This window comes from Plectropomus leopardus, chromosome 12, assembly GCF_026936395.1.
Source record: "Plectropomus leopardus strain MGB_pleo_1.0 chromosome 12, ASM2693639v1, whole genome shotgun sequence".
NCBI lineage: Eukaryota > Metazoa > Chordata > Actinopteri > Perciformes > Serranidae > Plectropomus > Plectropomus leopardus.
In genome coordinates this window covers 2,095,583-2,109,907 of record NC_142187.1, presented here as the reverse complement: position 1 = coordinate 2,109,907, position 14,325 = coordinate 2,095,583, and the positions used below count along the sequence as shown (strand labels likewise).

Sequence of the window (14,325 nt, the reverse complement as noted above, 5' to 3'; positions counted from 1 at the left end):
ACTCTCAGCATCAAAGGTGGACCTGACAGACAAAAACTTCCACAGATCATGTGTGACAATATACACACTTTAGGGATGTGATGATCAAAATACACAGCTGAGATGGGAATCATTAAAACATGTTTAAGTTTTCCATTTTGAGAGCGGCCTCTGATCAGGTGATTCCCACTGATATGCCTCACTGGCAGCTTGGACAGCACATGTTGTGATGCTCTAATAAATGATCCACGTCAGTGTAAAGTGAGCAGAGAAAGCTTATCAGAGCAGCTGCTTTTTAAAGCACTCAGACAGAAGAGTCATCAGTCCATTATCAGCTTTATTGATTTAGTTTTGCTTTTTCCAGATATAAAAAATGTGGTGTAAGTAGAAAAAAAGGCAATAAACAGAGATGTTCACAAAGTTAGAATAATAAGGGAAAACCTAACTCCAATCCCAGCATGCACTGGGCAAAAGGCAGGGAAACACCCTGGACAGGTCACCAGTCTTTGACAGTCCATCCTACAACAACCTTTTCCATGTCCTTGTCCTGGATGACTCAGAGCTTCACAGGAGGAGGAGGAGGAGGAGGAGGAGGAGGAGGAGGAGGAGGAGGAGGAGGAGGACGGGAGGAGGAGGAGGAGGAGGAGGAGGACGACGGCAGGAGGAGGAGGAGGAGGAGGAGGAGGACAGGAGGAAGAGGAGGAGGAGCGATATCACAGGGAGCCAGCGGAGGTGTCAGAGTAGCACTGAGGTCGTCTGAGATGAGCGGGAGCTGCTTTGGAGAGAAATGTGTTTGTTCTCTCTGCATGGCCTGCACACGCAGACAGCTGGAGGTGCCAGCACCTCCCTGCCTGACTGCCAGCACGGCTACATTCCAGAGAGGGGGTGAAAATAGTGAAGGAGGAAAAAAAATAAAACGCAGGAAAGAAGAACTGCATCAGGACGCGCTCAGCTTCAGTAGAAACACCAAGTCCAAAAACAGAAAGCGTTATTCAGCTCTGGTGATGTGCTGTTTGGCCAGATGACGGTCCAATGTCCCCTACAGGTGGACTCTGTGGGATCTGGAGTATCAGACCGTCTTCCTGGCAGTCAACACTCTGACTATGGAGCCCACTCCTCCCACCGCCAGAGCCTGTGGACAGACACACACACACACACACACACACACACACACACACACACACACACACACACACACACACACACACACACACACGTAAGGCTGAGATTACATGTAGTGTACTTCACCAAACATTCTTAGTGCTGTGTTACAGAGTGTGGAAAGATGCGTGCGTGTGTGTGTTGTGTTGTGTGTTGTGTGTGTGCGTGTATTGGGTGGGGAGGTGAGAGTGTTGTCTTAGAGGAAGAAATGTATTGCATTAAATGTCAACACATGCACTAGTGTAACAACATCAGCAACACAACTACTTGCTGATGAATTTAACGTCAGAAAATACCTGGCGTCATGGTATCACGGTTTTACTGAATTACTATTATTGTCAGTCACAATAACTCTTAAAGGAATGAAAACAGAAAATGTTTCTTTTAGTAACTAGGGTTGGGCATCAAGTCTCGAGCATCGATGGGAACCTGGACAAACAATCCCATTCTCCCAGAACCGTTCAAATTTTTAAATTTTGATTCCTGAAATTCCGCCGACCGTTGGAAATAGCCGTCTAACACCAACAATGAGGAAGCCGCATGAATGACTGCAACCATGGCAACCATGGACAGTGTGCAGCAGCGCTCAAAAGTTTGGCTGAACTCTAGTAAAAAAAAAAAAAGACCGGTTGGCTCAGTGCAACATTTGCAACACAATTATATCGTGCAAAGGAGGGTGCACGACCAACATGATTAAACACCTCTGGATTAATGGTGTAGAAATAACAGGGTGCCCCGTGTTTGGCGCGCTGCGCCGGCCTTCCTCTAACCAATCAGAATCAGGTAAGCAAAACAATAAATTACGTCTGTCTTATGCCAACATTGAGGCAGAAAACAAATTGTACTGTTAATACGGCAGGTCAACTCAAATATCCAGCTAACGTTAGCACGTGTACTATTTCATAGACAAACGACCTGACGTTATCGCTAACGTTTGCCAGGCAGTTGACCAGACTCCGCGATGTGCTACTCCGTTCACCGTAGCATCCAAAGGAAAGATGTCAGTGCAATAAATTGAAAGCTTCATCTACACCCAGCAAACGTGTGTTCTCCACTGCAGGAGACACTATTTGTCCAGAACGCTCACGCATACTGCCTGAGAAGGCAGATATGATCATTTTCCTCAACATAAACCGTTTCTGATTTTCCCCTGTACCTGCTGCTAATCTGGACTGGGTTTTACAAGTTGTTCTTTTTTGCTTGTTTGATATTCTGCACCAGGTTAGCCCATCAGTGGGAGCTCAGTAACATGTTTAAGTGCCGGCAGCATCAGACACTCTCTAACACATAAACAACAGGATATGTGTAAATGTTTTTTCATGAGGTTTTCAAAAAGAAAGATCTTTTGTGAAAGGGTACTCCTGTGGAAAGAAACTTCGTGACATCTATATTCAAGTACAAGGGTTTGATATTTATATAATGGTTGAAAATAGCCCTGTAAGAAATCCATAGTCAAGTTCATATAATTTAAAAAATCATGGAGACGTTCAGACATTTCATCCAATAAGAACTCTGGTTAGCGTCCCCAATAAACCATGCAAACTTTTCTGACCCTGCCTCTTAAAAGAATCGGAATCGAGAATCATTTGGAACCGGAAACGAAACGAGGAATCAGAACCGGAATTGTTCAAATTCTAACGATGCCCAACCCTATTAGTAACACCTGTTTTATTTAGGGCTTATTTTGAAAACCGCGATTAATCGCACAATTTCAATAGTTAATTGCAATTAATCAGGTTTTAAATTCCATTATTTTGCTTTTAACAGTTATATGAAGTCCATATTGACAAGGTAAAGCAGTTTTTAATCACACTGTCTTGATTAAAAATCAAATGACAGCACAAAAGCTGCATGGGACTTGTATAAAGTGGGCGTGTCATTAAAGAGGGAGACTCATGGGTACCAACAGAACCCACACAGCCCATTTTCATTCAGATATCTGGAGGTCAGAAGTCAAAAGACCGCTGTGAAACGGCCATGCTGTTAGCAATAATTATGCCCTTTCTGAGAAGCTAGCATGACATGGTTGGTATCAATGGATTTCTCAGGTCTCAAGTTTCATCAATACTGGTATCATAATTGTGGCTTTAAAATTCAGCCAGTAAAAAAAAAAACGTGATATACAGACCTTAATAGCATTGCAATTGACTCATTAATGCTAACAAGCCTAGTTTTATTACGAATATTGGAGCCTGAAACTTTTTTGAAACTAAAATAAAGGTGAGATTCTCCGTCCAGTCATATCTTCTCAATACCATAGATAAGCAAAGGTACACAGTATGATAACCACCAAATTCCACACCATGGTACACGCTGAAATCTGCATATCGCTTCAACTATGGTGGAGATGCAGTACTAACTAAGGATGCACGATATTGGCTTTTTGTCGATTACCGGTATGCTGACGTATGGCAGTTCTCTTGGTCAATATTAATATATCCACTTTTTTTTTTACACAAGCTAATATTAGTGCTCCTCAAGATTCTTCTGTAGTGGAGACAATATCATATTCTGCAGACTCTTAACCTGATGGCCCACCAGCAGATGGAAACATGAAATATAATGCTTTTCGCTGTATGTAATATTCAGTCACACTACTATATATATATATATATATATATATATATATATATATATATATATATATATATATAAGTGTGTGTGTGTATATATGTATGATGTGCTGATATTATTGTGCATTCCTTGTAAAATTGAAATCTATTTATATTTACCATTTGTACAGCAATCCCTCCCTCATTATCTGTCCAAAACATTGTGAATTATACATCATCATCATTATTATTATTATTAGCTCCATACCTTTTCATGCCACTGCAGCAGCACAGCGCTGCTGTTGTCTGAAGGCGTCTCAAAGCCTCTGTAGATGTATTTCATCAGCAGGTCCACTCCAGCTTTGTCCAGAGAGCTCACAGCCTTCTCTATGTCACTGCTCTTAAAACTGCTCAGCACTTTGACCACCAGCATTTCTGCTCGCTCCTACACACACACACACACACACACACACACACACACACACACACACACACACACACACACACACACACACACACACACACACACACACACACACACACGGAGGACACTACCATAAAACATGTAGCCGACTGACTATGCTCTTCCTAACTTGACACAGCAGATGGTTTGTTCCACAGAACCGTCTGAGAAGCCATCATTATAAACTGTTCGAAAACTCTTGTACGTTTTTCAGTGACAGTGACAGTTATTGACACAAGGTCCATCCAATCACCCACACAGCATTTTGGGGAAGTGCGTGCCCTTTTCCAAACAGCCTCCAATGACAGCTTCTCATAATTCTGTGGAGCAAACCACATTAGGCCATGTCAGGTTTCATCACCAAAGTCTTGCATCACTCTCTGGACCTCAGCGCCTCTAAATGATTAGCAACCAGACTCTTACTTCAGATTCTTTTCATAAGTAGTAGAAAGAGTTGAGGAAGGCAATTTATTTCCCTTCTCCACTTTTAGCCTCTGCCATCAGTCGACAGTTAACGCCAACACTTGAGTTGTTGGATGCTGATTTTAAAACTCAAAATACTGGGAGCAGATGTCACTGAAATGGCATTTGTCCTTTTAAAAAAAAAAAAAGACAGAGAGAATATTCCAATGCCTAAATTGAAAAACGAATACCAGAATACCTACACAATTAACCAATACTCAGATAGCCAAATATTTGGGCCTGGCCCTAACTGACACAGTAGGAATCATCCGACTCATACATACATTCATCACATTAAGACTATGACTTATGTGTGTAGTATTTTTGCAACCCCCGGAACAGCACTTAGAAAGACAAATCCTGATACCTTGGCATTCTGGTTCTTGGTGTTGATCGGAGGATTCTTCAGTACAGCATGGAGAGCTCCTCCCATGTTCCCCTTGCAAAACAACAGTCAAGGACCACACAGTTCCACAGCACAGATACACATACAATAACTTGTTCAACTGAAGAAAAACAAAGAGATGAGAGAGCACGGCCAACACACGATCCTCATTTAGGCTCCCCCGATCATCATGGACTCATTGCCCGTAACTATAACTCAACAATGTCTTCACATTTCCCATTTTTATGTATTGCTGATAGGGCTGCTCGATTATGGCAAAAATAATAACCACGATTATCTTGATTGATATTGAAATCACGATTAACACTTATTTAACATGATTACTACTGGCCTTTAGAGCATCACGCAGTTACCGAACATTAACTCTGGTGTTTATTTTTAACACTGGATTTACTTTAACTTTAAATGCAAGTGAATTGAAATACAATTTAATCTTTGTGGTGCAACCACAGATGTAACACATCTTCCACATTCCTGTAGTTTGTTCACATTCACATAATAATAAAACCTAAACCAACTAATATAATGTAACAAATAACAGGTACTGTATCAATAACAGCAAAATACATTTTAAATTGGGATCAATGATTGTTTCACTAAGTCAGGAGAGACTCAGCAGAAAGACATTTGTCCATTATCTGCTCAGATGCAGCTGAGAGTGTCACTACAATGAGAAATGCTGGTCCACCTTAACAGTCCAACTTAAGGGAGCCTGGTCTGCTTCCAGTGGGAGGCTAACTCAGCTTGCTAACTTGGGGCTAACTTCTGTCACTTTAATCAGCAGCTGACAAGCGTGTGTCAGGTCTTTAGGAGTTGTAGAATTTATTCTCTGACAAACAGCCTCGACTGTTTGACACATCACACAGCCACGTTTCACATCATACTCTCTGCTCCTCTCACACACACTTTGCTCTCCCCTCTCGTGCTCTCTCTCTCTCTCTCTCTCTCTGCACATGCTGTCTGAATCCAAAATGAGACAGCGGAGTTTCCAAACAACCAGAGAGGCAGTGTGCTGTGGCTTTCTGTTTTTAACCCTGTGCTGAAATGTCTGTTTGGACTTTGGAGCACGAGGAAAGGGTGCGCTTGATTTAAAAAATAAAAGACAAGATAGGAGCAACATTGTTAGACTCATCATGCGGCACACAGTCGTTTTATCTTGATTATCTTGTTTTGAAAATTGAGGGAAGTCAAAATCGTAATCGACATTTAAATCCGATTAATCGCCCAACCCTAATTGTTGATATGATTTCACTGTTATTTTCATTGACTTGAAATGTCATCAAGTATAAAGTCTGCTCCTCCTGCTGAGTGGGAGCCTGATTTTGTGAACCAATAGAATGTTTGCTTTGTTTTTTTATAGCCAAAACAGTTTTATTGTTTATTAGTGTTCTCAGAGCTGAAACAGAAATATTACCATATACTCAGAATATTCCCCTGTCATCTTCAAGATGTTTCATCATTCATTTTCATTGTCTATGGAGCAGCTCCACACTTCATACCCTGTGACCTCACACACTGTAGATTTTTCGAAATTGGGTGTAGTTCACCTTTAACATCTGTCTGGTCACCTCACCTGATGATTAGAAAATACACAGTAGTTAAGAGTACTGCATTCACTTTTATCAGTAATAAAAGCTCATGTGTTTCACTCTCATTTTTTTATTTGCACAACTCAAACTCGTGTAATGGTGATAACAGACATGCAGCTCATCGTCTTGATAAAGTTACTTAAACAAGAGAGTGTTGAGATCAGCTTGTTTTCTCTCTCATTTCTCCACTGTTGTTCCTGGTGGCTGTTTTACAGCAGTTCTATCTGCCTCCAAATGCAGACACTGCAAACTATAACACTAGTACACTACATCCAGTATTTTTATAAAGTTAAGTCTTGTTCAAGCAGTGACATTCAACTTGCGGCCCACTGGCCATATCTGATCCCTGACAGGGTGCCGGGTGGCCCCTCCAACTTTTTTTTAATCCACTCTAAGTATACATAAGGTGCCAGAGTGCATTAAACTGAATCAAAATAAAGCATGATAAGTGCCAGTGGAGGATCCCCCAACCCCCCCAACAGAGGTCCTAGCTAAGAACCTAATGTCCTAAAATCTGAGAAACCTCTCCAAATCCTAGAAATGTTCAAAAATCCTAAAAATGTCCTAAAATCTGAGAAATGTTCCAAAATGCGGGAAACATCCAAGAATTCTCGAAATGTCCTTGAATCCTAGAAACGACCTACAATCACAGAAGTGTCCTAAAATCCTAAAAATGTCCTAAAGTCGTAGAAACATGCATTTGGTTGCTGTGACTGGCCCCTGGCCCCCTGTCATTTTGCAGTAGTGGCCCCCAAGTAAAGCAAGTTAAGTCTCCCTGCATTAAAGTCCAACATCAACTTTTTGCACAGAACGCGACCACACCCTCGTGAGCTGACACCCGGAAGCGCTCCTCTGACAGCTTTCAACAGACATGTTCCTACAAGTGCACTCATTCTGACAAATCACATAACCATGTCTCATATGACTACAGGACAATATGTTTGAACTGGATACATTAGAAAATATTCAAATATAAAAGCTCACTTGTCGTGCTGATCAACACAACAGAGCCGCGTGACATTAGTTCCTGTTAGAATGCACTAGGCTCGTGCACCTGTCCAAACAGACCTGTATTTAAGTTAAAGTACAGTCTGAGCGGACGTTTATCAAAAGACAACATGGACAGAGTGTGGACAGAGAGACATGAAAGGATATTGTCTGAGCAAAGAGTCCACCTCAGCCTCGTCCGGCCCGCCCTGGTTCTCTCCTCCGTCCTCTTCGTCCACAAACTTGTTCTCGTCGTATTCATCAACGTCCACTTTCCTGAAGCGGCCAGAGTCCGGGTTTTTAGACATGTTGGACACGATGATAAAGCTTTCCGTGGACTGCAGGTCCTAGCAGCTGCACTGTCCAGTCTCCAGAGCAACTTCCTGACTTCTCCTTTTCCTCTTTCTCTTCTTCTTCTTTGATATTAGTGTTGGTGCACAGCTTCATTATCGCCCCCCGGTGGACTGGAGGGTGAAGCGGGAACCTTAGCAATAATAATAATAATAATAATAACAATAATAGAATCTTTATGTATGTAGCACTTTTCAAGCTTAGGCACAAAGATTTTCCCAAATAAAAAGGTTTACACAATAAAATAAATGTCAGACACCAATGCAGCCCCTACCCTGCCCCCTAATGTCATAGCCAAAATTAAGAACATTAAGACACAAATAATAAAATAGCAATGTGTACAAAAGCATATGAGGGTGGAATTTAAAAAATGCCATTTCTTAATAAGTAAATAAAATGTGGAGAAGAGAATTAACCTAATTGCAGCAGATACATACTTAGATTAAAAGAATAACCACGTGTATCGGCAGATAAGACACTAATAAAAGAAATAATGTCATATAAAATGGGTTGAAAGCCAATAAAAAACAAACACTTGAATTGAAAACAGGTAAAACTTTAAAGTATATGAAGTGCTTAAAAAGTCACATTGCAAAACTAAAACAGGACCACTAGAAAATGCAACGATAATAAGTTAAAATGTAAAACCTTCAAATAATTGTTTTAAGAGAGGGCTACGAGAAGTGCCGATCTCACACTGAGGGGAAGACAGCTCTAGAGGCGAGGGGCCAAAACTGGAAACGCACAGTTGCCAGTGGTTTTCAGTCGAGCTCGCGGGACTGCTTAAAGGTTGTGATCAGCTGATCTCAGTGGTCTGGCTGGGTTGTAAAGGGTCAGTAATCTGGTGGGCAGCAGATTTGAGAAGCAACAACAATAACAAAAACAAAAAAGCTTTCCATGATACCTTCCCAAGAATAATTCCTAATCTTATGTTACACTCTTTTAGTACTGACATCTCTATTTTGTGACAGATTTTGAGGAAACTCAGTTTTCCTTCTTGCTATTGAGAAATCAGTTTTTGTTGTTGTTGTTGTTGTTTTGCATGCACACAAATAGTTTCAATGAATCAGTTTGAAGCAAAATTTAGAGTAATTTGTTCTAATATTTGATACCAGTGATATTTTTTCGAAAATACCTATGTTTTTGAAGTGAAATTGAAAATAAATGTGTTAAATCCGTAGTGACCTCTAGAGGGCAGAAAAACATAGCAAACAAAATGAGCTCCCAGAAATCGAGCCAGTACATCCATTTCCCAAGCAGCCCTCATACAGTACATAACCTGCACTATCAGCATTACCTCTGAATAAATTCCCATTGTCAAATTACACAATGCCATTGAATTCATTAAAAAATCACATCTCTGAGAAAATGACTGATGTCTTACTGACACATATCAGAGATTTCATCAGTTGGGCTCTGATATTAATGACATCTATAAGCCATATGGAGGACCAGACTTCAGACCTTGCAGAACCTTTGCATTGTTTGGTGCAGGCTGCATGTTTGACACCCCTACTCTACATGATTAAGTACACTGATCACCACAGCTTCAACTGCTTATGACAACAAGAGCAAATACTCACATCTAAAATAACAACAGGTGAATTCTGGAGGTGAATGGATTTTTTTAATAAAAGATGGAAGATATACATACATACAAACATACATACATACATACATACATACATATATATATACATATATATATATATATATATATATATATATATATATATATATATATATATATATATATATATATATATATATATATCTTAACCCATTAATGTCCTTAGTGGAATTTCAAAATTTCCTTCACAGCATTTAAAGTACCAGCTGACCTAAGAACATATCAGTTGGAATTTTTCACATCGGTCAAAGTATGAGGCTGCAACGCCACTTTTCCTAACATAAATTTTAAAAATATTTAGTCACAAGGGGTTTCTCATTTTTTTTTATTTTCCATGAAAACACACCCAAAACAATAGGTTAGGAGTATCAGATCTTAATCATTTTTCATGCACATTGTACAGACTCTTATAATAAAGATTTAAAAAGAAAATGATAATTCATTGATTTTTCTTGCTCCAATTTGACATTATGCACAGTATAGAGAGTTTATAATGTATTTCAATGGGGTTTTTAATGGGGTTTTTATTAGGAATAAAATGATGAAATCATCATGAAATGTTTAGACTCTCAGTCTTCCACCCCTACTTAATATCTCTCTCTCTCTCTCTCTGTTACACACACACACACACACACACACACACACACACACACACACACACACACAAATGAAACCCAAAGTCAGACGCTTGTTGACAAACATCTTCAGTCTTTGAAATGCAGCTGCAAGTGCAGACAACGTCCGACTTGTTCCAGATCTGTTGGCCTCTGTCAGTCTTGATGAGAGGCACATGCAGACAGGTGCTGTAAGATACTGTATATCGGACAAATTTTATAAAACGAGTCAGTTCTTGAGCTGATGAACATGTTAACAGTTGATGCTGCACCTGCAGCTGCATTTAAAAGACCAACAATGTTTGGCAACACATGTCTGACTTTGGGTTTCATTCTGTGTATGTGTGTGTGTGTGTGTGTGTGTGAGAGTGAGTGAGTGTTATTAAGTAGGGATAGAAAATTGAGAGAATATATTTTATTCCAGTTTAAAACCCCATAGAAATTCAGTATAAAATGCCCCTATACCTTGCAGAATGTCACACTGAATTATCATTATTTCATTATCATTTTCTTTTTAAATCTGTATTATAGGAGTCTGGACAATGTGAGTATGAAAAAGATCTGATACGTCTAACCTATTGTTTTGGATGTGTTTTCAAACAATCCATGGTCATAGAACAATATTTCTCATAATTTCTCCCTAACAACACATTGGAAAATCTATGTTATAATCTATCCTTACTTCAGTCTATCTGGTTATTAAGCGCATGAATTGTTTTGAACATGCTATCATATGAAACTTTATTTCTGCCAGGGTTTATAGGAAGAGTGATAAAATGACTAACCCTATGTGACTAACTACTAAAAATAGTATGTTACAGAAATGACTGTATCACAAAAATTATAAGGACCTATATCACATCTTTGGTACCACTGGACTCAAAACAACTTATCTGTTATTTGATCCATTGTATGTATAATATTACGCATTTAAAATTAGTGCTGAAGTTATTTTTGTGATTTTTTTCATCTTTCAACTTTGTCTATCAATTAAGGCATGATACATTTCAGATATAGAAAATTCAGATTCTGACGTGTAGCCACATGTCGTGACTCTTAACACAGAAAATTTCATGTTTCTATCTCTAACAGAAAAATATCTAAATGGCTTTCAGTTAACATACTAAATATAGTATAAGGACATGAATGGGTTAACGCCAGCACTGATGGAAACACAACACCTGGGTGAATGTGTTAATTTCAGCTTGTGAAAGAGCGCTGCTTTGCCAGTGCTTCTGGTGGTCCCTATAGGATGAAAGGGGTGGGACCTAACAAACCTCTGGACTTTAATGCGGGAGTCTGGTGTTTTCTAGATATCTGAATGTGATGTTTTTTTCCTACACGTTAACATGTGCCCCCTTTCCCTAATCCTAACCATCCGTGCCAGCATGTGTGTTTGTTGACATAATGGTAGCAGCATCCTGGAATATCAACAGCAGACACAGAAGGACACCTAACTTGTTATATATAGACCAACATGTGATGAGTTGGGATGAGAACATGTTGGCAATGATGTGCCGCCACCAATTACCCTCTAAGCAGTGCTAAAGCATCAATCCAAATGAGTCCGCACCAATTTTAAAAACAAGACAGAATAATTTAGAGATATATAAAGAGAAGTAACCACCTTTTCACAGACCTCTGACCATTCTGCTTTCTACTGTTTACATGCTTGCCAACCTGTCTGTGACTTCAAATGGACTCACCAAAATGACCCACAAACACACAAAGAGGCATACTCATCTGCTACAGAGCTGTGTACACAGCCCTGCTCTACTGGCAAGGGTAAAGCAGTCTATAGCCTATTTTTGAAAATCCCATGGGAACATCATGACCACATTACTGATGAACCCTTTTCTAAATGTAAAGCTCAGTGAAAATCCTGATATCACCCTGTTAGAACCAATTCTGCTACTTGTTACAACTTTCATCACCTTTCACTTACCATCAACATTGTTTCTGTGCCTTGCTGTCTAATCCTCGTTCACATGTATCTTGACATCTTTATGTCCTCAAACTGATCTTTTTGACTTCTTGATGAATTTAGTGAAGTTATTTCTTCCAACACAAGCCTCTTCAGCAAACCTGTCCTACTGTATCTGTCTGTGTTCTACTGTTTTTGTTCCTTTTCTTTATTTAATAATGTAAATCACTAGAAAATGAACCCAACACACACACACACACACACACACACACACACACACACACACACACACACACACACATCAGAGACCTTATACATTTCCAATGCCTGTGCAGGAAGGAAATAGGACATGGGAGTAAAAAATGAAATCATAAAGTGAAACCTCTGGTGTCCAGTGTCCATTTATAGACTAATGGAAGAACACAGACTGGATCTGCCTTCAGCCTCTCAGCCTCTTATCTTCCTCCTGCTCGGCTCCATGCCTTCACCTACTCGACCGAGAAGAGAAGAAAATTGAAAACTTGCCTGACTCGAGGCATTGCAATCTAATAACACATTCCTCATCTTTCGAATGAAAAGTTGAATATTTAAATAATAAAACGCAATTCAGTCAGAACATTTTCTTGTACAGATTTACAGGGTCTGGTATTACTACTTACTTATTGTGACTAACACTAGCTTACATGCTGTATAACACACATTCCTGATGTTTTTACCCCTCTCTGCTCATTCTACTGTTACAGTACATTTTAGCATTTCAAGACCTTGAAATTGCTGTAGAAAATCTCTGCACACCTGAATGTGTGACAGGTGCGTCAGGAAAGAGGGCAATCTAAAGACAAAGAGAAAAACTCCCACACACTGTCCCTCTTACTGCTGAGTTAAAATGGACAATAAAAGAGGTGTATATACCCTGTACACCTACATATACCCTTAACTAGACCACTGCTTAGAGTTCTAGCAACCTCAAGACATGACGTTAACATGAATGGGTGTATTTAACTTATTCTACTAAAGTTTATGTACACAATGTGCATTCAACAGCTTCATACATCCTAAAACCTGAAAATAATAAGCCAGCTAAGTCTTAAAATAGCAACCCAACATTGCCACGTACAGGACTCAAACCCAAGTCTCCTGTGTAAAATATCTGTATCGACTTATTCATTCACCACATCTTATATTTTATGTTGAATGTGTCGCCCTAACCATGACCTCTTTGCCCTAACCTAACTGCCTTCGACCTTGACATGTTGATGTGGGTACAAACCACTTACAGCACACAGATGGTATTGGGATCATAATGTTGTAGAGACGAGTGTAAATAGCAGAATAGCTGCAGTGTTATTCTTCTTACCCGCTTCCAAATAGATACGCTGATATTTTAAAATAACTTTCTAAATAAATATGTTACCACTTCCTCCACAGGCTGACATGATAGTCTCTGAAAGTGATCAAGAATTGAAAAAACCTGAGCTAAGCTTAATTGAAGTTGCTAAGAACAGACCATATTGGTCAATGCATTGCATTGTTTGTTTGAATATTTGTCACATATTCTTCACCTCATTTTGTAAATGAGGCCTAAACACTTCTTGCTATATTGAAGCAGGACCTGGAACTTCTGCTTTGAAATACAGCGACCAGTCTGCTTTTGTCCACATATTTACTGCTTCCTCTTTCACAGAACTGCATGGTCAACATACAGAGAAGCAGCTGACGTGCAAATTTACAGCACACTGGTGAGTAAAATATTAACAGTAAAGCAGTTTTGGTTCAGATCAAAAAGGAGGAAGAGAAACTTGTGATATACACCATCGCTGAGAGGAGAAAATGACAGTTGGAATTCATCCAGGCAACATGAAACCTTGCTGTGTATGTCTGGATGTCCTGAAGGATCCTGTGTCTCTTCCCTGTGGACGTTACTACTGCACGAGCTGTGTCCAAAGCTTCTGGGATCACAAACAAATCCACAGCTGTCCTCAGTGCTGACAGACCTGTCACCCTGATGAAATATAAGTACCATTCCTGCCATTAATTTGAGTTCAGAAGGCAGGACCTCCAGCTATGGTTCAGCTGTACAGCAGAGCAGGTGATTCAGCAGGTCAGATCCTGGAGAAGAACATAAGTCAGACCTGAGGACTTCAGGACAGGGGTCACTGAGCTGGAGGGTAGAGCTGCTGAGCTGGAGCAGCTCTCACCCACAGTGG

At 39.8% G+C, this 14,325-nt stretch overlaps 1 protein-coding gene across 1 annotated transcript; it reads right to left on the bottom strand.

The window, feature by feature from the left end:
* Positions 1 to 302: 302 nt before the first annotated feature.
* LOC121951812 (actin-related protein 2/3 complex subunit 5-A-like) lies at positions 303 to 8,019 on the bottom strand. Its single transcript, XM_088085472.1, has 4 exons — positions 7,769 to 8,019; positions 4,985 to 5,058; positions 3,961 to 4,137; positions 303 to 1,111 (listed from the first exon to the last, which is right to left on the bottom strand). Exons 1-4 carry the CDS (start codon positions 7,905 to 7,907, stop codon positions 1,049 to 1,051), a joined length of 453 nt encoding a protein of 150 aa, XP_087941598.1. The 5' UTR covers positions 7,908 to 8,019; the 3' UTR covers positions 303 to 1,048.
* Positions 8,020 to 14,325: the final 6,306 nt, after the last annotated feature.